The following is a 27,908-nucleotide window of genomic DNA, read 5'->3' as shown; positions in this document are numbered from 1 at the left end:
ATCCACAGTCCTTTCGTTTTTTTTTTATTTAGTACTCGGACTCTGGGAGAAACCACCCTGTGGCCAGTAACCTCTGGCTGAAAATAGACATCTCATAATAATTGGTTCAGAAATTCCACCAAGACAGATCAAGAAACAAGTCCCTTTTCTACACCCTCAGCCAGCGATAGACTGCACTTCACAAATCAAATAACATTCCCGCATCAGCACAGGAAATGTGTCTCTGAAATGTTAATACACAATATAGGATCTTCAATGACTTACGATGCCAAGCCCTGTCACTGACTCATGCTCAAGCCTAATGAGTTTCCACACCCAACCTTGCAATCTTTCCCCTATGCTGAAGGTTATGAAATAGATCTAGAGTCATAAGTCATGCAGCACAGGAACAGACCCTTCGGTCCAACCAGTCCATGCTGAACATAATCCCAAACTAAACTAGTCCCACCTGCCTGATCCTGGCCCATATCCCTCCAAACCTTTCCGATTCATGTATCTATCCAAATCTCCTTTAAACATTACAATTAGACCTGCATTCACCACTGCATCAGGAATCACCCTCTGTATTTAAAAAAATTGTCTCTCTTATCTTTTTTAAATGTCTCTCACCTCAGCTTAAAAATGTGCCCCCGAGTCTTGAAATTTGCGATCTTAGGGAAAAGACAATTACCAACAACTCTATCTATACCTATCATTATTTTCCAAACCATAATCAGGTCACCTCTCAACCTTCTATGCTCTTTTGAAAAAAGTCCCAGCCTTTTCTTATAACTCAAACCTTCCATACCTGGCAGCATTCTGGTGAATCTCTTCTGAACCCTCACCAGCTTGATAATATCCTTCCTATAACTAGGCGACCAGAACCAGATGCAGTATTTCAGAAGAGGCCTCAACAATGTTCTGCACAACCTCCACATAATGTCCAAACTCCTACGCTCAAAGGTCTGAGCAATGAAGGCAAGTGTACCAAACACTTTTTAACCATTGAGTCTATATGTGATGTCAACTTTAACGACTTATGTACCTGCACCCCAAGGTCTTACAATTAATTGTATAAGCCCTGCCCTTGTTTGTTGTACCAAACGAAAATACCTTGCAACTATCCAGATTAAACTCCATCTGTCATTTTTCAGCCCATTGACCCATTTGATCAAGATCCTTTTGAAGGGATTCCTTTGAAAGAGAAACTTCTTTAGTCTACAGTGCCACCAATTTTGGTGTCATCCACAAACGTACCAACTATGCCTTCTATGTTCTCATCCAAATCATTTATATAAATGACAAACAACAGAGGACCCAGAACCTATCCCTATGGAGCACCGTGGGTCACAGGCCTCCGGTCCAAAAAGCAACCCGCCACTAATTACTCCTTGTCTTCTGCCGTTAAGCCAATTTTGTTTCCAATTGGCAAGCTCACCCTGAATCCCATTTGGCCTAACTTTACTAATTAGTCTACCACGCAGAACCTTGTCGAAGGCATTACTAAAATCCAAATGAACAATGTTTACTGTTCTACCATCATCAACATTTTTGGTAACTTCCTCAAAAAACTCAGTCAAGTTTGTGAGACATGATTTTCCCTGCACAAAATTATGCCGACTACCCCTAATCAATTCTTGCTTCTCTAAATGTCCATAAATCCTATCTTTTATAATCGCCTGCAACAATTTACCCAAAACCAAACTCAGACTCATGTCTGTAGTTAATAAAATGTGAGGCTGGATGAACACAGCAGGCCAAGCAGCATCTCAGGAGCACAAAAGCTGACGTTTCGGGCCTGGACCCTTCATCAGAGAGGGGGATGGGGGGAGGGAACTGGAATAAATAGGGAGAGAGGGGGAGGCGGACCGAAGATGGAGAGTAAAGAAGATAGGTGGAGAGGGTGTAGGTGGGGAGGTAGGGAGGGGATAGGTCAGTCCAGGGAAGACGGACAGGTCAAGGAGGTGGGATGAGGTTTGTAGGTAGCTGGGGGTGCGGCTTGGGGTGGGAGGAAGGGATGGGTGAGAGGAAGAACCGGTTAGGGAGGCAGAGACAGGTTGGACTGGTTTTGGGATGCAGTGGGTGGGGGGGAAGAGCTGGGCTGGTTGTGTGGTGCAGTGGGGGGAGGGGATGAACTGGGCTGGTTTAGGGATGCAGTGGGGGAAGGGGAGATTTTGAAACCGGTGAAGTCCACATTGATACCATATGGCTGCAGGGTTCCCAGGCGGAATATGAGTTGCTGTTCCTGCAACCTTCGGGTGGCATCATTGTGGCAGTGCAGGAGGCCCATGATGGACATGTAGAGGTGGTCACGGTTGGGGCCAAATTGGGAAGGCTGAAATGTAGACTGTAGTCCCTTGGGGATGATCTGGTTCCGTAGGCAGGTGCTGAGGAAGGTGATGTGGCTGTGGTACCTGGTTTGCTTCAGGACATGGTCGAGCAGTTTCAAGGCCGAAGAGATTACAAGAGAGTTGCAATGGGAGAGAGATTCCCTGAGGTTGGTCCGGAGGGAGGAGGGTAACTTCTTCAGGTTAGGCATCCCTGGAAGAGGCTTCACAGTGAGGTTAAAATAGTATCAGAGATAATGGGAACTGCAGATGCTGGAGATTCCAAGATAATAAAATGTGAGGCTGGATGAACACAGCAGGCCAAGCAGCATCTCAGGAGCACAAAAGCTGACGTTTCGGGCCTGGACCCTTCATCAGAGAGGGGGATGGGGGGAGGGAACTGGAATAAATAGGGAGAGAGGGGGAGGCGGACCGAAGATGGAGAGTAAAGAAGATAGGTGGAGAGGGTGTAGGTGGGGAGGTAGGGTACCACAGGTACCACAGCCACATCACCTTCCTCAGCACCTGCCTACGGAACCAGATCATCCCCAAGGGACTACAGTCTACATTTCAGCCTTCCCAATTTGGCCCCAACCGTGACCACCTCTACATGTCCATCATGGGCCTCCTGCAGTGCCACAATGATGCCACCCGAAGGTTGCAGGAACAGCAACTCATATTCCGCCTGGGAACCCTGCAGCCATATGGTATCAATGTGGACTTCACCAGTTTCAAAATCTCCCCTTCCCCCACTGCATCCCTAAACCAGCCCAGTTCATCCCCTCCCCCCACTGCACCACACAACCAGCCCAGCTCTTCCCCCCCACCCACTGCATCCCAAAACCAGTCCAACCTGTCTCTGCCTCCCTAACCGGTTCTTCCTCTCACCCATCCCTTCCTCCCACCCCAAGCCGCACCCCCAGCTACCTACAAACCTCATCCCACCTCCTTGACCTGTCCGTCTTCCCTGGACTGACCTATCCCCTCCCTACCTCCCCACCTACACCCTCTCCACCTATCTTCTTTACTCTCCATCTTCGGTCCGCCTCCCCCTCTCTCCCTATTTATTCCAGTTCCCTCCCCCCATCCCCCTCTCTGATGAAGGGTCCAGGCCCGAAACGTCAGCTTTTGTGCTCCTGAGATGCTGCTTGGCCTGCTGTGTTCATCCAGCCTCACATTTTATTATCTTGGAATCTCCAGCATCTGCAGTTCCCATTATCTCATGTCTGTAGTTCCCCGTTTTCTCCTTATAATATGTTTTAAACAAAGGTACAACATTTGGCCAGCCATCAGGCACCTCACCTGTAGTTATAGATGATGCAAATATTTCTGCGAGGGGTTTCGTAATTTCCTCCCTTACTTCCCACAAACATTCTGGATGCAGTAGATCAGGTCCCGGAGATTTATCCACCTGTATAATCTCGAAGATCTCTAGAACTTCCTCTTCTACAATGTGCATTGTTTTTAAAACATCAAAGTTTATTTCTCTGCATTCTCTAGACTCCATTTCTTTCTCCACTGTAAAAAGTGACGCAAAATATTCATTTAGTATCACTCCTGTCTCCTCGGGTTCAACACAAAGACGGCCTCCTTGATCTTGAAGAGGCTCAACCCTCTCTCTAGTTACCCTCGATCTCTTAATGGATTTGCAGAATCTCCTTGGCTTATCCTTAACCTTATCTGCCAATGCTATCTCATATCCCCTCTTTACTTTCCTGATTTCTGTCTTAAATATGCCTCTACACTCTTTATATAGATGAAGAGATTCAATTGAACCAAGTTGTCTATATCTAAAAAAATGATTCTTGTTTATTCTTGACTAGAAACTCAATATCTTTATTCATCCATTGTTCCTTAACCTTACTAACCTTAACCTTCACTCTAACAGAAAGAAAATGCCTCTAACCTCTCATCATCACACTCTTGAACACCTCCCACTAGCTGACATTTGGCAAATTCCTCACCATCCAAACCTTTAACAATCCCAGTCAATGTTTTGAAAATTAAAACACCCCATTATTACAACCTGGCTATCCTTACATATATCTGAGATCTCCCAAAATTTCCGTTTCTCAATTTCTGTCCGACTACTGTGGGAGCCTATAGGATGATTCCATCAAAGTGGTCTTTCCTTTCTTATTTGTAATTACTACCCTATATATTTTCACTGGACGATTTTTCAGAAATATCTTCCCTAGTTACAACAGTAATGCATTCCTTAATCAAAAACGTGCCCTCACCCCCTCCTTCTTGCCTCCTTTGCTATCCTTCCTATCGTATCTAAAACCAGGAACGTTGAGCTGCCAGTCTTGCCCATCCCTCAGCCAAGTCTCTGCCATAGCTATGACGTCCCTTAAACATGCCCTGAGTTCATCAGCCTTACCCATAAGACTGCTTGCATTGAAATCGATGCAATTTAGTTCTTCAGAGTTTCTACATACGCTCTCGTCTTTCTTTCCTAATTGATGAGCTATCCTCACATTCAGAACCAACTCCATCAATCCTTCCATTTGCAGTGCTACTTAGAATTCCTCCACTTGCCTTCTCTATCAGTATAAAGTCTCCCTTAATAGAATGAGCAAATCTCCCTGCTAAGATATTAGTCCCTTTTCAGTTGGGTTAGACCCATCCTTTTTTAACAAGTCTTTTCTATCCCATAAGACATTCCAATTGTTCAAAAACCCAAATCCCTGAACAATATACCAACTCGTCAACCATTGATTTATCTCCTTTAACCTTTTGTTCTTTCCCTTATTTGAGTTTGGCATTGGGAGTAAGACAGAAATTACTTTTTTAAAGGTTTTTTTTAACCTTCTACCTAACTTCTTAAATTCACTCTGTACTGCTTCAATCTTTTTCTGAAAAATATCATTGCTACCAATGTGTACAATAATTTCAGGCTTCTAAATCTCACAATTAACAAATACTTGAAACATTTAGAAACGTCCTTAATCCCTGCACCAGGAGAACAATGAATTATTCTAAATTTGCACTCACTGCCACAGAGTCGCCTGTCTATGCTCCTGCCAGGGGAATGTCCTATAACAATAATATTATTAAATCTTGTTAATTGCTGCCTAACATAAGAACCATTCCAAGCGTCCACTTACTGACCAGCCCTTCCATTTTCCTCGCACATTCTATACCCTTCAACTGTTCCAAAACTGAACATCTATTTGGTAGAGAAATAGCCACCAGAGACTTTTGAATTACCCTCTTATCTTTCCTGACAGTCTCCCATCGACCTGACTGATCCTGCTGGGTAGTAACCTTTCTAAATCTTCTAGTCATTGCACTCTGCAGATTATAGAACATAGAACATAGAACATAGAACAGTACAGCACAGAACAGGCCCTTCAGCCCACAATGTTGTGCCGACCATTGATCCTCATGTATGCACCCTCAAATTTCTGTGACCGTATGCATGTCCAGCAGTCTCTTAAATGACCCCAATGACCTTGCTTCCACAACTGCTGCTGGCAACGCATTCCATGCTCTCACAACTCTCTGCGTAAAGAACCTGCCTCTGACATCCCCTCTATACTTTCCACCAACCAGCTTAAAACTATGACCCCTCGTGCTAGCCATTTCTGCCCTGGGAAATAGTCTCTGGCTATCAACTCTATCTATGCCTCTCATTATCTTGTATACCTCAATTAGGTCCCCTCTCCTCCTCCTTTACTCCAATGAAAAGAGACCGAGCTCAGTCAACCTCTCTTCATAAGATAAGCCCTCCAGTCCAGGCAGCATCCTGGTAAACCTCCTCTGAACCCTCTCCAAAGCATCCACATCTTTCCTATAATAGGGCGACCAGAACTGGACGCAGTATTCCAAGTGCGGTCTAACCAAAGTTTTATAGAGCTGCAACAAGATCTCACGACTCTTAAACTCAATCCCCCTGTCAATGAAAGCCAAAACACCATATGCTTTCTTAACAACCCTGTCCACTTGGGTGGCCATTTTAAGGGATCTATGTATCTGCACACCAAGATCCCTCTGTTCCTCCACGCTGCCAAGAATCCTATCCTTAATCCTGTACTCAGCTTTCAAATTCGACCTTCCAAAATGCATCACCTCGCATTTATCCAGGTTGAACTCCATCTGCCACCTCTCAGCCCATCTCTGCATCCTGTCAATGTCCCGCTGCAGCCTACAACAGCCCTCTATACTGTCAACGACACCTCCGACCTTTGTGTCGTCTGCAAACTTGCTGACCCATCCTTCAATTCCCTCGTCCAAGTCATTAATAAAAATTACAAACAGTAGAGGCCCAAGGACAGAGCCCTGTGGAACTCCACTCACCACTGACTTCCAGGCAGAATATTTTCCTTCTACTACCACTCGCTGTCTTCTGTTGGCCAGCCAATTCTGTATCCAAGCAGCTAAGTTCCCCTGTATCCCATTCCTCCTGACCTTCTGAATGAGCCTACCATGGGGAACCTTATCAAATGCCTTACTGAAGTCCATATACACCACATCCACAGCTCGACCCTCATCAACCTTTCCAGTCACATCCTCAAAAAACTCGATAAGGTTTGTAAGGCGTGACCTACCCCTCACAAAGCCGTGTTGACTGTATTTGATCAAGCCATGCTCTTCCAGATGGTCATAAATCTTATCCCTCAGAATCCTTTCTAACACCTTGCAGACGACAGACGTGAGACTTACCGGTCTATAATTGCCGGGGATTTCCCTATTTCCTTTCTTGAAGAGAGGAATTACATTTGCCTCTCTCCAGTCCTCAGGTACGACTCCAGTGGAGAGCGAGGATGCAAAGATCTTCGCAAGTGGCGAAGCAATTGCATTTCTCGCTTCCCAAAGCAGCCGAGGACAAATCTGATCCGGGCCTGGCGACTTGTCAATCTTAATGTTAATAACATTAAGCCTAAAAAGAAAAATGTTTCAATGCCACCTTATATATAAAATAAACTACCTTTCATTTCCTACAAAAAGTAATTTTTAAACAGGAAAAAGATTAAAAATATATACATCAAATATGTAAAAGTTAAATGAAACCAACCACTTAGCTGATTAACTGATTAAAAACAACTCCCCTTCAGTAAATCCCTCAAAGCAAAAAAAAATCTTCTCTGGAGCTGACCACGCGTAGTACTGAACAAAAATACGACACTTTACTTTAAAAAACACAAATCTTTAAAAAAAAAATCCTTTGGAGTGTAAAACAAAATCCAGTAAAACACGGAATAGACTTTAGAATACAAAAACTCAGCCATTCACTGTAGACCCTTAAAACAAAATTGTTTTAAAGAAAGTCCATTTGAAAACATATCACCAATTTTTTTGTTTAGTTTTTTTGAGTTTTTTCAAAATCTTAATAAAACAAAATGGGAAAAAAACCTTACCCTGATAAACTATAATGACTATAGTAACTGTAAAACTGTAAAAAAACCTACAATAAATCTTTAACTAAGTCTGCAATCCCTGGATCAGCTGCAAGATCCACACTGCTCACTTTCTCTTTATTAATCAGTTGCACAGAATATGATGGGAACAAAACTATTCAAACCTGTGAATTCAGATAGGTAAAACTACTGGGTTTCTGTGACATGAGACAAGAGCTCCTTCCCTTGAACACACTAGAAATTCAGGTCGAAGAACAGGAAGAGCAGTGGTTTCATTTCACATTGAAACAACAAAAACACCACCTTGGAAATTATTTCCAGACTGAATGTCTTCACACTTTCTGATAAACCTTTCAAAGTTGGCAAAGGAACAGCGTGCCAGGAACCTCATGCGGAATAGCCTACCAGATACAGCTGGTGAGGTGTTACGCCATCCAGACCAGCAAGACTGCCACCCCTCTTGGGTTTGCTTCTTGCAACCAGTGCAATGATGGTCATGTCTCTAGATGGTTGCAGGGTGCAGGGTATGATAGAATGGTGTCATGATGGCAAATCATAATCTTGGATAACAGGCATTTCAAATTTTAAATTACAACATCTGGTCTCATCATACTCAACTCCACTCCCTGGCTTTTTGCCAAAACCCTTAATTCCCTTACTAATTAAAATTCTTGTTATCTTTGCCTTAGTTTGACCAACTTTAAGGCCTTAATATTCCACCAACTATGCTTCTCAGAGGCTGATTCCTAAACATTTTAAACTCTTTTTGCTCAACTAACATTTTTAACCTGTGGCTGTGTCACATTTGATTATCCTTTCTCATGTTTAGTACGAAATAAACTCACTCTTTTCCTCCTGGAAAGCCTGGCTAAATCGGCTCCTTTGAAAGCGAAGACATTTGGATCGAGAAAAAGTGGCCATGAGGTAAGGGAACGTTTTTGAATTCACCATGTTGTGAGAGGGTTTGGATTAAGAAAGGGAGTTAGTTCATCTCTCCTCACCCCACAGCATAGCCATTTATGGTGGGGAGGAGATAGGGGAGGAGAATCACATCCAGCATTGTAACAAATTAGGGACCTTTGCCTGTAACAGGAGTCAATAAAAATCTGGAATGCACTGCCTGAAATTTCAGAATAGAAAAACTAGATTCAAAAGCAACTTTGATAAGAGAATTGGATATATCCCTGAAAAATTAAAAAATAACTGTCAGGCTCTAAGGAGAGGATATAGAACAAGAAATAAGTGGATAGAGATTCTAAGAGAATTACTCATCCAAAATGTTATCCTTGGGAGTGTTGCCAGGAAAATGGAAGCATAGTGAGAACCGGACTTGATTCTCAGACATACCACTCCACCCATACCCCTTCCCTACCAAACCCCCACCGCCCCAACCATCCAATCAAGGAGTGTGTACACTCTCATCTGGTAAGGCTGAGATTGCCAAAACACCTGGCTATTTCAGGACAGGAATTAGCATATAGGTAGGGAAAACAATAAGGAAGGAAAATGACATGTTGGCTTGTAATGCAATGTGTTTGCAATAAGGAAGCCATGTACCAACACACAGAGTTTTTGGTTAGTTTATAGAGGAAGTGCTGTGTGTAGTTTTGGTGTCCACATTTAAAGGAGGGATATACATTCCCTGGAGCTGGTCCAGCAAATATGTTCGTTACACTAGTCCCTAGGACAAGAAGACTGCTGTATGATTGGGGGCTGAGTAAGTTGGGTCTAAACTCTGAACCCTTTGGAGTTTTGAAGGATAAACTGGTGACAGGAAGGTTGGTACAACCTCAAGGAAATAACTGCCCTATTCAGCCACACAATATCAAAGTAAAGCACGATTCAGATTGCACCATATGTCTGTGCCAACGCATCAACACGCCCAATGCCTCCACCAGCTGCCATCAGTCTACCCATATGGCTAAGTCAGCAGTAACGCTGCATAGCATCTGAATGATGAAGCATGTAGTTCACTTAGCATACAATACCCAAACAATCATACACAAAGCTGTAGTTGATGCTGCATTTTCATCTCTCCAGTCAAGCACAGCTCATCACTCTGGCTCGGCTTTTACCCACTTTATACTGAAACAGAAACCAAAAGTGGTGGAGAAACTTGGCAAATCTAGCGGCATCTGCAGGCAGAGAAACAGAGAACATTTTGTTCCTTGGGTTCCAAAGAAGACTCAAAAATTTATCTGTTTCTCTCTCCACAGATCCTGCCAGACCGGGCAAGTTTCTCTTGGACTTTGCTTTTATTTTAGCATCCGAAGTACTCTGATTCCATTTTATACTGAAAAAGCAGATTAAAACAAGGGATGTTCAGTGTTGTATATAACAACAATCATGTTAGCAATACTGCCTTCTATCACTCAATCCAATCTTCCCACAAATTAAAACCGCTCCCTCTTTTAACCCGCTGGAGGATATATTCTTCATTTCATGTCACAGTTAGAGTTACCGAAAGCCCAATGACAGATCCAGCTGCCGTAGGCAATGAAATAAAACCCACACTGTATTTCTATCACTGTTCCTTCTGCCCTTCCAGGCCCACATACACACAGATAAGAAAGAACAAGCAGGTCCAAGAAAGGATGTAAGTTGAAAGATGCACAAATCTGTCTTTAGCATATTTGTGAAGGACAGAGAGTGGAAATATACAGCTTGTACACGGGATGATACCAATACTGTTGATGTTCGCAACAGCGCATTGATTTCTTGGCTTTGCAGGTAGGGGCTCAAATTCTTTTGTCCTGTTTCCTTTCCGTGCTGACCAGCTTTCAGCACTCAGAGTCAGAGTGTCTCTGTTCATTTCAGAGATGAGCAGGGGTGTCTAATGTCTATCCTCAAGTTATGACATTTACAACGCACTACTCCACTCTTGCATGTCAGCCCACTTACAATTGTACCTCTGCCTTTGGGAATCTCTCTCTTTCAAGCTGCCTTGTCAACACACAAGGTATGAAATTCCAGGGATTCACAGAGGGGACCTTACTAAAGTAACTGAATTCTGCTTTTAGAAATAACATTAGCAGCCAGGCTTGCCTTGCAGGCTTTAGCTTAAAGAGAATCGTCTTGACCAAAAATTCATTATATTCTCAAATATTTCAAGATACTGAATCATAGATTTACAGAATCCCTACAGTGCACAAACAGACCTTCAAGCCTGCACTGACCGTCTGAAGACCATCAAACCAAATCCAGACTCCCACTCTATTACCATTTACCAATCCACTAGCCTGCACATCTTTGGACTGTGGGAGGAAACCAGAGCACCCAAAAGGAACATGAAGAACATGCAACTCCACACAGACAGTCACCCGAGGTTGAAATCGAACCTGGGTCCCCAGTGCTGTGAGGCAGCAGTGCTAACCACTGAGCCACCATGGTGCCCTTAATCTGACGAATTCAACATAATGGCACACTCCAGTTGTGTTTTAATTTCAGATTTCCAGCATTCTTGGTATTTGCTTTTTCAAATATCTCCTTGTGTGGGTCAGTATCAAATTTTGTTTAATTACCCTTCTGTGAAGGGGGATCTCTCCTTGATATGTCTTACTACATTATAGGCATACTGCTGAAATGGGAGCCATAACTGTTTAGTAACAAAATATGTCCAAAAACTTCTGGCGCTCAGTTCCTCCTTCTTAATTACAGCAGAATGGAATCTACATTTGCCCTTGTGTAAATGACTCTTGCCCTAGGATTTGGACATGGTGGTGGGGGGGGCAGCAGTGTTCAACAGTGCCTGGACTGGCCCAATATGCCCTCCTTGCTATGTCTCACCACTGTACCTAGATTTCAGAAAAATTGAAGCATACAAAACAGTTTGTGTGCTTCACAGGTTGGATTCTTAGAATCTGTATCCCCGACTGTGTCCTGAAGAAGGGTAATACCTGAGACATTGACTGCTACTTTCCTCCAGATGCTGCCTGGCCTGCTGCATTCTTCCAGTTGCCTGTTTGTCTAGTCTGGGACTACAGTTCATAGTTTTTGGACAAGAGATCTACCTTATATGATTCAGATAAGGAGAAAGTTCTTCACTCAGAAGATTGTGAACCCTTGCAATTGTCTACTCCAGAGAACCGTGGGGGGATGCTCAGTTGTTGAGTGCATCTCAGGCTAAGGTTGATGATCTTAGCAATCAGGAGATAAAGTGATATGGGAAAAAAGCAGAGTTGACTTTGTTGAGACATGACCTTACTAAATTACAGAGCAGGCTAAAGAGGAAAGATAGCTAAGCTTCACTCCATTTTTTCACGTTCCTCTATTCATTGTAAAAATACCTGTAACATCAGACTCAGATGAGCTAAACAAATAGTTGTTTGCAAGTCTTTACTTCTACAGGAACCAATCCCCACTCTGAAGGATTTGGACTTTTAAAACCTTAACAGCGACTGCAGAGGCATGAGCTGCTGTAATGGCTTGTCAGAAGCAGATTTCCTTGGGGAGCCTCCTCTGGCATTACCCTTTCATGGCAACAAGTTAAGACAATAAGACTGAGAAGAAGGATCCCAACCCGAAACTTCAGCTTTCTTGTTCCTCTGATGCTGCATGGCCTGATGTGTTCCTACAGCTCCACACTTTGCTATCTGATTTAAAACAATGAGACAGTGGCCTTGTGGATTCAGGTTCGATCCGTATTTCTTCCTTACTCTGCCAATAGGAATTACACCCTTTCTCAATCCTGGAATTCTGAAATCAGATGCAAAAATTTGAAACTGCACATTCCTTGAAGCGAAGGGCTGGAAACAAGGAAGTAATTCAAATGCCTGCTCCAAATTGCTGTAATTAGAGGATTAAGTCCCATTCTTAAGAATTCTTCTTGGGAGCATGGTGGAAGTTGCATTTGTGATATGTAATCAATTGCATACTGGTTCCTGTTTGTAAGGAGTATCAGGGAAGTGGTCGTGCCAAAGGTTCAGCCAAATAGATAGGCGACTGACAGAAGGGACAGGAAGATAGTACAGGAGTCCTTGTGGCCATTCCCCTCTCAAACATGTATACCATTTTGATACTATTGGGGTGGGAGTACCTCATAGGGGAATGCAACAGCAGCCGCCAGATGAGTGGCGCCACAATCCGCACTGTTGTACAGCAAGGAGGGTCAAAGTGTAAATGTGTGGTAGTGATAAGGAGCACTATCGTTAGGGGCGCAGTTTCTGTGGCCTTAAGCAAGACTCCAGGAATGCCAGGTATGTCTCTGAGCAGGTACAGGATATCTTCAAAGGGGTGGGTGGGGTGGGATGAGCAGTCAGAGATGGTGTTCCATATTGATACTAACAAAGTAGGCAGGAAGAAGGATGAGGGAGTCCAGGGAGTTCTGTGGAAAGTTGAAAAGCAGGACCTCTAGGGTTCTAATCCCAGGCTTATTCCCAGTGCCACGTGCCAGTGAGGCCAGAAACAGGAAGATAATACAGTTGAATGTGTGGCTCAGAGCTGGTATAGGAGGGTGGACTTTAGATATCTGGGTCATTGGGATCTGTTCCAGGGCAGGAGGAACCTGTTTAAGAAAGATGGGTTGCATTTAAACTGGAGGGGCACCAATATCCTTTCAGGGAGGTATTAAATTCGTGTGGCAGCAGAGTGGGAGCCAGAGCGGTAGGTCAGCATGTAGACTTATTGAGGAGAAGGTAAAAGTTAAATCAAGTAAGTCAGGCAGGACCAAATTAATGAACATAACAGGACTGACAGCCTGAAGTGTTATTATCTTAATGCAACAAGTATAATAGGTAAGACAAATGAGCTTTGATCCTGGATTAGTACATGGGATTACAATGTAGTAGCCATTACAGAAAGCTGGTGGAGAGAAGAGTAGGACTGGCAGAGTTCAGATGTTTCAGGCACAATAGAGGGGTGTGTAAAAGGGGTGGGGAGTGCCATTAATTACTGAGGAGAAAGTCACAGCTGCACTGAGAGAGGGTGTCTTGGAGGGCTCATCCAGTGAGATCATATGGATAGACCTCAGGAATAAGAAAGATGCAATCACTGTGATGAGGTTATGGCTTCCCAATAGCCAGCAGGAGATAGAGTAACAGATATGTAAGCAGATCATGAAAAGATTCAAAACAACCCGGTAATTTTAACATACCCAATACTGATTGGGATTCCCTTAGTGCCGGGGCTTCGACGGGACAGAATTTGTTAGGTGCATCCAGGAGGGCTTCTTGAAATAGTGTGCAGATAGTCCAACCAAGGAAGAGGCAGTACCAGACCTTGTATTGGGGAATGAACCAGGCCAGGTGATCAAATTTTCTGTTGGGTAGCATTTTGGGCACAGTGATTATAATTCTGTTAAGTTTGAAGAGAGTCATGGGTAAGAATAAGACTGGTGCTCAGGTGAAAGTGCTAAGTTGGAGGAATGTATTCGGGAAGAACTGGAGAAATTAAATTGGGGGGTGGGGGGGGTGGAGAAAAGGACAGCTGTTTGAGGGTAAATCCACATCTCCCATGCGGGAGATCTTTTAATGGCCAGTTGGTCAGAGTGCAGGGCCAGTATGTTCTTGTGAGGATGAAAAATAAGGATGACAAGATTCAGGAACTTTGGATGACATGCGATATTGAAAGTTTAGACAAAAACAGAAAAGAAGCATAAGTAAGAGATTAGAAACTGAAATCAACAAGGCCCTTGAGGAATATAAAATTAGCAGGAAATAACTCAAATGGAGAGCTAAGACTGTTCTTGACAGGTAGATTAAAGAAGAATTCCAAACCATTTTATACATATAGCAGAAGAAAGAGGGTAGTTAGGGAAAGCATAGGTCGACTCAAGGACAAAGAAAAGAATTTATGCATGGAGCCAGGGGAAGTGTGTGAGGTCCTTATTAAAGTACTTTGTAGTGGTATTAGCCATGGAAAATGACAGGAATGAAAAATTAGACAGGCATACATTGATATTCTAGGGCATGTTGATATTAAGGAAGTGGTGGTGTTGGATGTCTTGAAAAAACATTAAGTTAGATAAGTCCTCAGGACCTGATGGAATCTATCCAAAGATACTGAAGTAGATAAGACAGGAGATTACTGGGGTCTTGAGAGAGATCTTCCAACCTCTTTAGACACAGGCAAGGCCTCAGAATACTGGAGAATAGACAATAATGTTCCTTTGTTTAAGAAGGGAGAAGAGACAATCCAGCAAATTATTGACTGGTGAGACTTAGTCATCGTTAGGGAAATTATTGGTGAAGATTCTTAGGGACAGGATTTATTCGCATTTGAAGAAGAATGGACTTATCAGGAATAGTTAGTGTGTCTTTGTGTAGAGAAGGTCTGTCTCACAAATTTAATTGAGTTTTTTGAGGAAGTGGTAAAGATGGTATAAAGTGGTGTATGTTGTCCATGTGAATTTTACTAAAGCATTTGACAACGTCCCTCACAGTAGGAAGGTCCAAAAATTAAATCACGAAATCCATAGTGAATTGGTAAGTTGGATATAAAGTTGGCTTGGTCTTAGAGACAGAAGGTAGTTGTGGAAAGGTTTTTGTTCTGATTGGTGGCCTGTGAACAGTTGTGTTCTGTAAGGATCAATAATGGGATCTTTGTTGTTGGTAACACATATAAATGAATTGGATGAAAATACAGGCATAGATAATGGGAACTGCAGATGCTGGAGAATCCGAGATTACAAAGTGTGGAGCTGGATGAACACAGCAGGCCAAGCAGCATCTTAGGAGCACAAAAGCTGATGTTTCGGGCCTAGACCCTTCATCAGAAAAGGGTCATCAGAAAATATAGGCAGTCTGTTTAAAAGTTTTCAGACAGCTCAAAAATTGGTGGAGTTGTAGTTAGTGAGGAGGCTTATCAAAAGATACAGCACGATACAGATCAGTTGGAAATTGGGCAGATAAATGTTAGATGGAGTTTAATCTGGACAAGCGTGAGGTGATGCTTTTTGGGACATCAAATGCAGGAGGAAAGCATGCTGTGAATGGCCAGACCCTTATGAGCCTTGATACATAAAGCGATCTTGGGGCATGAGGTCATAGCTCCTGGAAAGTGGCAACATTGGTGAATAAGATGTAAAGAAGGTGTATGGCATGCTTCCCTTCATTGGTCAGGGCATCGAGTATACATGCTGGCAAGTCATGTTTCAGCTGTATAATACTTTAGTTAGGCCACATTTGGAATATTGTGTGCAGTTCTGATCACCACACAACAGGAAGGAACCTGAGGCTTTGGAGAAGGTGCAAAAGGGTTTATGAGGATGTTGCCTGCATTGGAGTGTATTAGCTACAAGGAGAAGTTGGACAAATTTGTATTATTTTCACTAGAATGTAAGTAGGAGGCTGAGGGTAACCTGATACATGTATATAAAATTATGAGGGCATGGATAGTCAAGAGTCCTATTTCCCCAGGGTGAAATGTCAAATATGAGGGGGCATAGATTTAAGGTCGGGGGGGGGGGGAAGGTTTAAAGGAGTGGGACAAGTTTTTTACACAAGAATGATAGGGTCTGGAACGTGCTACCAGAGGAGGTGGTAGAAGCAGATATGTTAGCAACATCGAAGAGGATTTCAGACAGACATGGGAACAGGTAGGGAATAGAGGGATACGGACCATATAGGTGGGATTTGTTTACAATAGCATCATGGTTAGTATAGACATGGTGGGCTGAAGATCCTGTTCCTGTGCTGTACTATTCTGTGTTCTACGCTACAACAGGACAATTGCAAGCCAAGTCCATTTGCTTACTTACAATGAGGAGGTGAAATCTTAAGAACCAATATGTCCATCATGGGATTCCTGTGCACCTCTTTGACAAAGGTTAGTGCTATGGGGAAGATTTAAATATGGATATGTATCTTACTGAAGACAGTGCTCCCAACATGAGCAATAAGAGTGGTTGAATTTGCCAGTCTTGTCCCCTTTGTATGTTCCTTGCTGCTTTGCTTGTTGTAAAGCCTCTAGTAATCAGAAATCACTCAAAGTCATTATTCTTGAAGAAAACTAAACGTTTTTGAAGGCAATCAATACAGGTCTAATACAGAGCATCAGGAAACATAACCATGATCAATGAGAGGTGTGTCCGGCAAAGATAGTGTTAGGTTTCATATCTAAATGTCAGAGTTTCACTCTGAGCCAGATTGGTATGGATTTGCGGAGAGTTAAACACAAACTTTAGGCCAAAAATGCAGCATTCCCTCAGTACTGCTAAGGACTGCGGGAGGTGCTGTCTTCTGGATGAGACAAAAGACCTGTTTGACCCCCTCAGTGGATGTAAAAGGTCTCACACCCCTATTTTTAAGCGAAGCAGGGATCGAAATGATTAAAACAGGTTATCTGGCTATTTCAACACTGTTGTCTGTGGGATCTTGCTGTGCACAAATTAGCTCTTTCCGTTTGTGCATTACAACAGCTGATACAATTCGATTAAAGTAGTCTGTTAGCTGGAAAGTTCTTTGCAATTTGGGAAAGGCACCACACAAATGCAACTCTCTTTTCTAAAATGCAATCACGATATTCATTATTTCACAATGGAATCAATTTCAGGAACAAGGGGCTGTAGCAGCAGCTCTTCAATCAAAGCAATCACAAGTTGCAATTCCCCTAACGCAGCTCGGATGAGTTAACAATCCTTGGTCTAACAATATGGCAGAGCAAAACAGGGCAGTCTGAAAATGGTTTTCTTTTTTGCCTTTTTACATGGCCTACGTTCACTGTATGCTGCACAAAAGCAAATGATATGCTCATTCCAAATTCCAATATACTTCAACTAAATCCCTCTGAGCACATCCAGTTTGTTGCTGCTTCTAGATCCCAGCTGGCATCTATCACACTGGATCCTCCTGCCAATTATACAAAAAGCAACGCACTTAACTCCACATATACCAGCCTTAAATGAATATGAATGGTCTAATTTAAACAATAACCTTGCAGTTATCACAGATTCACAAACCCCTGTGTCATTACTCATGCCACTGTTGAGCCACATAGGTTATTAGTGATGAAATTGTGTCTGTATGAGTGCAATTAGGTTCAGAATAATGCTGTGCTTGACAGGATTATGTATTTCTCATTGCAACCGTGCGTAAAGGACACAGCTTAATGAGCCCAGACCTGTGGAAAAACAATTGAAAACCTGGCCTCGAGAGCTCTGCTCCTCAAATTATCCACTTTGCTGAAGATTTTATTGGAGATTCATTGCATTCTCACTTGATTTTTCCCTTTCATCTTTCGTTAGCTACAATAATCTTTTAATACATACAAACCTTTTAGATTGTTTCCTCCAGCATGCATCTGGAGGGCACTTTGGCTAAGCCAGCGCTCAAACAGATTCCCCTTTCTGTAACTATTAATTATCATATATTTTGAATGCTTTGCAAGGTATTAAGCACTGTCACTAAGCACCAGGATGATCACGCGCACACGGTCCCAGAGCGCAGTGCTCATCACGCGCACATGGTTCCAGAGCATCCTGTTGGTCACAAGTACACAGTCCCAGAGCTTAATGCTAAGGATGCTTTCTTACAGTTAAGACTATGTGAGGTTGATGCACAACAAGGAAGCATGTTTCATATTGTACCTCGGATCACAGCAGAGGTCTCAGGTACTTCAATAACAAACCCTGTCTGAACATTACTTACGTTTTGTGTGGGTTCCTGAAATGACGGCGGCAGTGGTGATGAATGCTGCGAGTCTGACTTGTGCTGCACTGGGTAAGGCTTGCGACCAACTTTCAGGTCACTGGTGCTTGACTGCTACAAGGAGAAATGGAATAGCTTCAGTAAACAGAATTGACTTCCTATACTATCTGCTGAGGACACAAAAGTGGCTGAGCTTTAGGAAACACAGGGCAATGGCTTAATGGCTTTTCTTTTGGGCTGGAACAATGTTGGTTGTTGGAGCTCTCCAGGGGTCAGCATTGGCATCCTTGTTTTTCTGATATATAAATATATATATATAATCTCCATCTTAGTGGCAGAGGACAACTTCAAAGTTTACAGACAACGCACAACTTGGGAGAATTGTAAATTGTGAGGCAGACAGAAAGATATTGGTAACTTGGATGGTTTGCAAATAAAGTTCATTGCAGAGAAATGTGAGGTGATACACTAGGGTACAAAGGGTTGCAGGAGCTGAGAGACCAGGTGAAAACATCCAGTAAATCATTAAAGGCAGCAGGTGAGGTCAAGTGTTTGCTTAATAAAACATACAGTATGCTAGGCTTCGTTCTTCAGGGCACAGAGTACATGAGCCGGGAATTATGAACTTATATCGGACACTGGTTAAATCTCAGTGCTGTACTGTGGGGCACCACACTTTCGAAAGGACATGAATGCATTGGAGAGAATGTAGAAGAGTTTTACGAGAATTGTTCAAGGATAGAGACACTTCAGTTCTGAGGAAAGATTGGAGAAATTGGGACTGCTCTCTTAGAGAGGTGAAGGCAGAGGGGAGATTTGGCACAAGTTTTCAAAACCTTGAGGGGACTCAACATAGTTGGATCAGGAAAAATTGTTACTGTTCATAAACGGAGCGAGAAGCAAAGTTTTAAAGTGCTGTGTAAAAGAAGCAAAAACGAGGAAAGAAGAAAAACCATTTTTGATGATGATTGACCGACTCTTGTCCCTACATTCATCGCACAATTCAAAGTATCTCAGGCCACCTACTGACAGAGGACATTGGTGCCACAGATGTCAGTGATGGGCACTCAGAGCACACCATCCAAATGTGGCATATGTGGTGCCACTGATGTGGAAGGAGCAGGGTGGATCAATGTTGGGATTGGGGCAGTTAGATCCCTAGATTCGAATTTGCTTTAACATTTGAAAATTCCTCACTTTATTGCTCCTACTGTTTTGATGCAGGCACCAGGACATCTCAAGCAATAGGACAGCATGGACAGTGAGTGCGCCCCCTGTGGTTATGGTGGCAGCATACATGATCTATCCCAATAGGGCTGTAGGAGCTGGCAAGTAGAAGCATGGGTCCTTTTAAATGGGAAAATTGGTCTTTGAATGGATTTTTAAGTAGGTCTTTGGTAATAGCAAAGGGAAATGGCGTCTCAAACTTATTCTGCATTTGGCTACTTCCTGCTGAATTGCACTGTCTGATTTGCCAGAGCAGCATGATGCTCTGGTGAGTTATGACCAGACTTACAATGTCACTAAAGTGAGTTCCATCAACAGGAAACACCTGTCAAACATTCTGGCTTGATAATGTTGGCAATGTTTCTTTAACACGGGTGTTACTTGTTGCAATATTCCTGCTTTTATAGTTACTCAAAGGAAGGAAAGAAAACTTGCATTTACTTAGCACCTTTCACGATCTGACCACATCCCAAAGAGCTTTCCAGACAACTATGTATCCACGAGGTTTGATCACTGCTTAATCGCCACAAAGAGCGATGTGACAATGACCAGATAATCTGTTGTGAGCAATACTGATCGTGGGATAGATTTTGGTTGAGGCATTGGGGAAAATTTCCTCATAAAGTAACATAGGAACAATTTACATCCATTTGAGATGTCAGTCAGGGTCTCAGCTCATCAGCCCCTCTCAAAGAATGCAGGTTGGACAGTGCATCACTTCCAAAGCAGTGTTAAAATGTCAGTGTCAGGATCTGTGCTCAATTTTCTCCAGTGGGATTTGACACAATGGAAGTAGCATCCACTGAACCAATGTCTAATAATGATGAGACTTAATCATTTCTGCTCTTCTGTGTTTTTGCACTCGCCACTGTGTCAATTAAGTCTATTCAATAGCCTTATGAGACCTTTAAAACTGCTGGTCTAGAGGAGACACTGAGCTCAACCAATGTGAAAACATCAGAGTTCCTCTGTCTCTCTTTCTCCGCACCCCCCACTCCCCTCATCCCACTCCCCTCAACCCCGCAGTGACCAAAGGAAGAAAGAAGCTGAAAATTATTGGGAGATAGCAAGAACTGATGAAGGGTGTAAACCTGAAATGTCAACTTTCCTGCTCCTCTGATGCCTGTGTGACCTGCTGTGTTCCTCCATCTCCAAGCTGTATTGAAGTTGAAAAACATTGCCAGCAATTAGCAGTGCAAGGGGAAAGATGATCCAACTTCAGCATCTTTCAAACTTCTACATCTCCTATTCGTCACTATGCAAATATAATCGTGCTGCATTGAATGAATCACTTGATGGGAGTGGTGTGGGGAGCTGCTGGATTGAATCATAGATGATATTTGCTGCAGTGACTCTTTAAACCAGGAATGTGTGCAGACTCAGCGTGATTTTTTAAGAAGTATCTGAGCTGACACCCTCAGTTAACACCTGTCAGCATGTTTACAGACACCAACACACACAACACAAATTTGAAACGGAACTTGAAAACCCAGGAGCAAAATTAATTCTGCTGCAGTATAAATGTCTGAGTGGAGTGGATATAAGGAAGTTATTTTATTTATGAATCATTTCCATTGATTGAATACCAATGAATGCTGGATTAATGCTGAATCCAAGTTTAATTCCCTCAGCTGCACTATTTTTGAACAAACCATAGTTTCTTCCAAATCACATTTAAAACAAATCAATGTTACTACACAGACCCACGCATAATTGCTTCATGACTGAGGTACCAGGCAGCATACACCCACTCCCTTATAGTGCGAGTATGGTTTTCAGCCACTGGAAGGAGCTCATGTGATGCAGTGGTAGTGTCCCTACATCTGAGCCAGGAGGCCTGGGTTCAAGTCCCACCTACTCCAGAGATGTGTCGTTACATCTCTGCACAGATTAATCAGACAACATTACTGGGGCCTTGGCATGTTACTTTGTCAAGTCACATTGCACACAGTCACTACAGAAAGCCTCTTCTTCTCAGTCTTCACCATTACACTTCCTGTCAGAGCTATATCATCTTCATGAATTCCATCCATGGAATAAACTCACAAACTCTCTGGAACCGACCCAGAGATTCACTTCGGCAAATACCGATTGCATTCACTCCTCTGACAAATTTCTTTCAATGATGGTTCGTCTGTAAAGTGTTGGTTCTAAAGCTAATTGACTGCCTTTAAGTTATCACCAACCACCCCACCAAAGAACATCCCCTGCTCCCTTGATGGAACTACAGCTGGTTTTTATCATAAGCTATCTCTCCAGCTCCTCTTAATCACAGCAGTTGAGATCAGTGTATTCCGCGCTTCAGGGTAGGGACCTTTTCAGTCCCAAATCCCCGAAGGGGCCCAATGGGACCATTCATCTGTGCAGCTGTCAGCCACTCTGAGATCTGGATCAGGCATTCGTCCCCCGAGAACTCCACTCACTGACCTCCCACACGCCTGCTGCAGTCTAAGTATTGCGCAGCTAATAAACTTAGCAGTCCTTGAGCAGTTCAGAGTTGGAACCTTTCCCTGGGTCTGTAGAAACTGCAGTTCAAAAATCATTGCAAACTTCACACCTTATTATAATATTGCCTCATTAAACTCGCATTATCTCCCTCCTTTCTCAGTGCCCAATCACACTGTGATTCAGAGGTATCATCCAAGTCTTTTTTTCTCCTTGTTTAAAGGGACCTTTCCGGAGCTTATAAGCAATGCTTCAAACAAAAAAGGGCTTCGCTTCATTATGTGCCAGCCTCTGGAGAATTCAATCAGATTGCTCTTTCAAAGAGTATCACAAGTGTCACGGGCCATATGGCCTCCTTTTGAGCTGTGTGACTTACAATTGCACTCACCTGCTAAGGCAGCAGAAATGGGTGAGCTGCAGACTACTACCACCAAAATGAAAAAGAAACACAAAAGTGGAGCACCAATTCCACTGCCTGATCTGATCTCAGGTTAGCAATAGTGAAGATTGGACACAGGAAATCCGAACTAAACAGGCTAAAATAAGGTCCAGAATTGATGTAGTGACTGGGGTTGAGGGCGGGTTGGATAGGTAAAGCCCAGGGTGGATGCTGGGCTAAATCTCTCACAACGGAATGTGAATAAACTGACGTTTAAAAAAAACATATAAACTCACATTTTCCCAGCCACCATCCGTTTTAAGGAAAGGTCACCGGATCGGAAACGTTAACTCTGTTTTTACCTTCACAGGTGCTGCTAGACCCGTTGGGCTTTTCCAGCAACTTTGTTTTTGTTCCTGATTCTTTTTTCAGTTTTTATTGGAATGTGATTAAAACCTGATTGGCCGCAGGGGCTCCCTGTTATGCTCAATTGAGCGGGCATTTGTTTACAAAAGTGCTTAACAACAATGTGAGCCTTCCAGTGCACTCCCAAAGGAATGGAGGCTCATGAAGGGGCTGGATGAAGCAATGTTTCCTTTCACACAGCCTGCCACAACATTGTGTCAAAATGTACCAGAGCGATCCTTATCTTCTCCAGTCCTCTGGCTTTCTTCCATCTTCACAGAAGGGATGAATGGATGCAGGAAGAATGATCCAAAGTCTGGGGAGTCCACAACCTGAGGTTACAGTGTTAGGATACAGGGCGGGCTATTTAGGACTGAGATGAGGAGGAATTTCTTCACCCAGGTATGAGTGAGCCTGTGGAATTCTCTGCCACAGAAAGCAGATGCGATCAAAACACTGCATGTTTTCAAGAAGGAGTTAGATATAGATCTTAGGGCTAAAGGGGTTAAAGGGTATAGCCTGAAGCAGAAAGGTGAAACAACATCACGCAAGGGAGATAGCAAGAACTGTAGATGTTGGAGTCAGAGACAACAGTGTGGAGCTGGAGGAACACAGCAAGGAAGTTTCCTGCTCCTCTGATACTGCCTGACCTGCTGTGTTCTTCCAGCTCCACGCATGTTGTCACCATGTAATAGAGGTTCTTTTCAAATTAACAAGAGCTAAGTAAATATCGAGTTACTGACTTAATAATGTAATGTGGGTTGGAGGAAGGGAAGGAAAAATAAATCTGCAAATGTTTATGTTCAGGTGGTGTGTTCAGAAACATAATAGTTTCACCTCTGGGAGCTGAATTTGAATTCCTTTCATCCGGCTTGTGAGACTTAAGTATCTTTCTTTCAGACAATCTTTCAGGGCTTTTAAATAATCTCAATTCAAATCCTTTTAGGCTGAAAGCTGCAAACACACCAATAATTCAGCACTAATTAGCAACAAAAATAAAAGACATTCCAAGCAGACTGAAACCTTCAACTCATGAGTCAAGAGGAGATGGGTTACACAGAACCAAAGAAATGCTTGAGCTCATATATCAACAGTATCAGCCTGGTCTGCTATCAACCGGAATCAGTCACGTAAGACTTTCATTCAGTTGTTTTTGATCAGTCTGCCAAGAACGAAGCTTGGCAGAAATCAAATAAATGATCAGCTAACTGTGGAGTGCAAGTCTTGCTGAAGCAAAGATTAGCAACTTGTTGCAATGCATTGGGGTATCAGTACAACCAGCCCAGCTCTACGCAAGTTTCCCTGCCCAGCCCATTGTTTTAGATTTAATGCTACTTATTTTTATAAGTTATGGACAGCCTGCAATCAAATATCCATGAATGATGGGTCCAAACTAGGTCAGATCAAATTAATTCACTTAAATCTGTTTAAATCTGTTCAGATTTTGACTTTTGGAAAATGGTTGGTGTGTGGGTTGAGGATTGTCTTTTTCTTACACACCCTTCCCAGTTTTGTACAGGCCTTGCTTGCTTGGTCAAAACACAGCCATTGCTTACGCAGTCCATGTACTGGTCAATGTGAGAGCTGAAGATTAAACAATTCGTAGAAGGTATCTTTATGGTGCTGTTGAATCACAGATCATTTCAGATCACTGGGGAAATACTGATTCTTTACTATGGTCTTCATATCTCTAGGTAGTGTAGCACTATCTCAGTTATTCTAAACTACAATTAAATAATAGTTGGCAATTGCAGCCAACACCAGAACTGTAAAGCCATTATTAAAGCTGAGTAAGATAAAGGTCCATGGTGTTACAGGCAAGGTGCTAGCATGGATAGAGGATTGGCTATCTCGCAGAAAGCAGACAGTAGAGATAAAGGGATCTTTCTCAGGGTGGCAGCCAGTGACAAGTGGTGTTCTGCAAGGGTCAGTGCTGGGGCCACAACTTTTCACTTTGTACATTAATGATCTCAATGAAGGAACTGTGGGCATTCTGGCTAAGTTTGCAGAATTACAAAAAAAGGTGGAGGGACAGGTAGTACTGAGGAGGTGGGGAGGCTGCAGAAGGGCTTGGACAGGTTAGGAGAAGAGGCAGATGGAGTACAATGTGGGAAAGTGTGCGGTCATGCACTTTGGTAAGAAGAATTAAAGCATGAACTTATTTTCTAAATGGAGTGAAAATTCAGAAGTCTAAAGTTCAAAGAGACTTGGGAGTTCCAGTCCAGGATTCTCTCATGTTAAGCTTGCAGGTTGAGTCAGTGGTCAGGAAAGCAAATGCAATGTTGGCATTTATTTTGAGAGGACTTGAATATAAAAGCAGAGATGTAATACTGAGGCTTTATAAGGCTCTAGTCAGGCCACATTTGGAGTATTGTGTGTAGTTTTGGGCCCCATGTCTCAGGAAGGGCATACTGGCCCTGGAGTGGGTTCAGAGGAGGTTTACGAGAATGATCCCAGGAATGGAAAGCTTAACATATGAGGAACGTTTGAGGACTCTGGGACTATACTCATTGGAGTTTAGAAGGATGAGGGGGATCTAATTGAAACTTTCACAATACTGAATGGCCTGGACAAAGTGGATGTTGGGAAGATGCTTATATTGGTAGGAGAGACTAGGATCTGAAGTCACTGTCTTAGAGTAAAGGGAAGAACTTATAAAGCGGAGATAAGGAGAAACTTCTTCAGCTAGAGAGTGGTGAATTCACTGCCACAGAAGGCTGTGGAGGCTAGGTCATTGAATACATTTAAGGATGAGATAGATAGGTTCTTGATTATCAAGGGGGTCAAAGGTTACAGGCAGAAAGCAGGAGGATGGGGTCGAGGAACTCATCAGCCATGATTGAATGGCAGAGCAGACTCAATGGGCCGAATGGCCTAGTTTCTGTTATTATGTCTTATGGTCTTACTACATTAGCTTTGGATTAATTTGGATTCTGGGGAATTTGTGAATAAATCTGTGTTAAATTCCAGAAATGGATGAAGATTAGAGTTCAAGCCAATGCATTTAAGGCATTTATTTCAAGATACACATTACAAACTTGCACTTCCTAACCCAAAAACCACAGTTTTAGTCTGTTCTAAATTATAAATGCCCAAGTGAATCCCCAGTTAACCCTCCACGTGTACACACTGAACAATCCTCACCTGCCCATGGAGCTAAGCTTGCCTGCATTCCCTGAACTACTTGATGTTCTTATCGCTAAAGTCTAGTCCTCTTACTTAAACAGTGAGGGTTTAAACTCTTGGAAAACTAGGTTAGCCCTCACTGCATCAGTAACTGCACTTAAAAGCTAGTCCTGAAGTACTTTGATGTTGCCATATAAAATTCACATCCTTGATTGTTGATTAATTCTTCTACATTCTGCAAAAAAATTAATTGACGATGGGCTTCTTTCATCAAATCACACCAATTTGTTTTGGAAAATTTCTATTTTCAAATGAGAGCTTTCAAATACTCCCACTACACCTCCCCCTGCAGGGCTGGATCTACAACTACGAAATTTTTCAGATCTGTAATACAGGCAATTTTACTGTTTAATGACAAATAGTTGCAGGGACAGAAAACTGGGGAGGAAGTACACATATTTTCAAATATTTTTTGGTGATCACCACTTGTGTTTAGAGATATTTAAGAGGTTTGATGCATGGAAACAGTCTCTGACTAATTTAAAAAATCAGTTGATATGAGGCACTGAGTATAACAGACAGAGCAAATCAAGTCTGCTCTCTCCCCTTCCATAATAACTCCTCTTATTGGGGAAAATCATCCTTATTTTTGTACACTAGCCACTAAATCACCCATTTAACAAATTAAAACAAACGACTAATTGCAACAACTAAAATGAAGGAAGGATAAGGGAGGAGGGAGGGTCTAAATCAAAGTGGAGTTTGTAGTGATTATGCTGAGGTCAGTCAGCTGGACCTCACAGAATATGAGATCCCCAATTGGGGTGGTTAATCGGCTTCCACTCAGGAAGCCCTGGCTGACAGATAAAAAGGATAGTGTCAGAGATACTGACACTGTGGTAGCTGACTCAGAATGAGGCATAATTAAGATCAAAGACTGTCATGTGTAAATAAAGGGTGACTTGGTGACAGGATACCAGCCTCTGTGGAGTTATTTCACTGTCAAATTATCCATAACATTAGTTGAATTTACAAATTGCAAGCACTGCACCACCCCTCCTCATCAGGGGGCAGCGCAAAAATAACAAAGGGAATGGAAGGGTAGGGAAGGAGGAAGGTGTTAAACTGAAATGGAGTTCAAGGGGAAAATAGCGCACTTCAGACTCTAGGGTGACCACCTCCCTCTAAAGACAGAAATCATCCCTTTCCCTTCTGCACCACCAAATCACCTGTCTTACAAATTAAAAGAACAATGATCAGAAATTTGTTCTTAAATCTACGGCCCAAAGAGTGTCTGCTGCTCTCTATTGCTGAAGCACATCCAGGTTCATTCTCAAAGCGATCATTGTTTATGTCATTGTCAACTCTGAGCACTCAGTTTTACCTCTGGACCTAAGGAACTAACTAAATATCCAGTGTTCAGACAGGGCAAACATTGGGAACCTTCAATTAATTTGCAACCACAAGCTTCAGACTATTTGGCCCATGAAGTTGGGGATTGGGAGATGACCATGTAGAGATTTACTGGAGGCTCAATATACCAGGCAGATAATTTTATGAATCTCTATGTTGAGGGGACTATTTGCAGTTGTGCTCAGTACTTCAATGGAGGACACTTTACATTGTGAGCCTCCATTTAACTCTTCCTAAAAATCAACAGGGAAATGGGTGGTGGAATGTGTTAAGGCATGATTCCACCGGACCTTTTAAAGAACATGTCTAATTCCCAGCAATTAATGAACAAAAGCACTTAATCTACATAGAAATAACCTGGAATGCTGTATTTCAACAGATAGGGACCATATCTGAATTCCCTGCTAATATCAGACTCTCAATGTTGTCTGCGTGGATTTCCTCCGGGGGCTCTGGTTTCCTACCACAGTCCAAATACATGCAGGCTAGGTGGATTGGCTATGCTAAATTACCCATAGTGTTCAGGAATGTGTCGATTAGACGGTTTATAGGGGTATGGGTTTGGGTGGGATGCTCTGAGGGTTGGTGTGGGCTTGTTGGGTTGAAGGGCCTGTTTCCACACTGTAGGGATTCTATGATCTATTAATGTAATTTGATACAT

General features: G+C 42.7%; 1 protein-coding gene across 3 annotated transcripts in view; it reads right to left on the bottom strand.

Annotated features, from left to right (window-relative positions):
- The window catches only part of ccdc85ca (coiled-coil domain containing 85C, a), a 254,322-nt gene that overhangs the window by 27,760 nt on the left and 198,654 nt on the right, over positions 1 to 27,908 (bottom strand). For 2 of the 3 annotated variants that reach the window (XR_007248276.2, XM_048537710.2), the window contains exon 3: positions 18,253 to 18,366. The exons of the other annotated variant lie outside the window; for it this stretch is intronic. Coding sequence is in view for 1 of the 2 variants with exons in the window: in XM_048537710.2 (XP_048393667.1) it covers positions 18,253 to 18,366 (114 nt within the window). In the remaining variant the exon portion in view is untranslated. The remainder of the gene's footprint in view (positions 1 to 18,252; positions 18,367 to 27,908) is intronic. 3 annotated transcript variants of the gene reach the window in all.

Source organism: Stegostoma tigrinum, chromosome 10 (assembly GCF_030684315.1).
Source record: "Stegostoma tigrinum isolate sSteTig4 chromosome 10, sSteTig4.hap1, whole genome shotgun sequence".
NCBI classification, from domain to species: Eukaryota; Metazoa; Chordata; class Chondrichthyes; order Orectolobiformes; family Stegostomatidae; genus Stegostoma; species Stegostoma tigrinum.
Note: the sequence above shows the minus strand (reverse complement) of the source record. Positions and strands in the feature narration are given on the sequence as shown.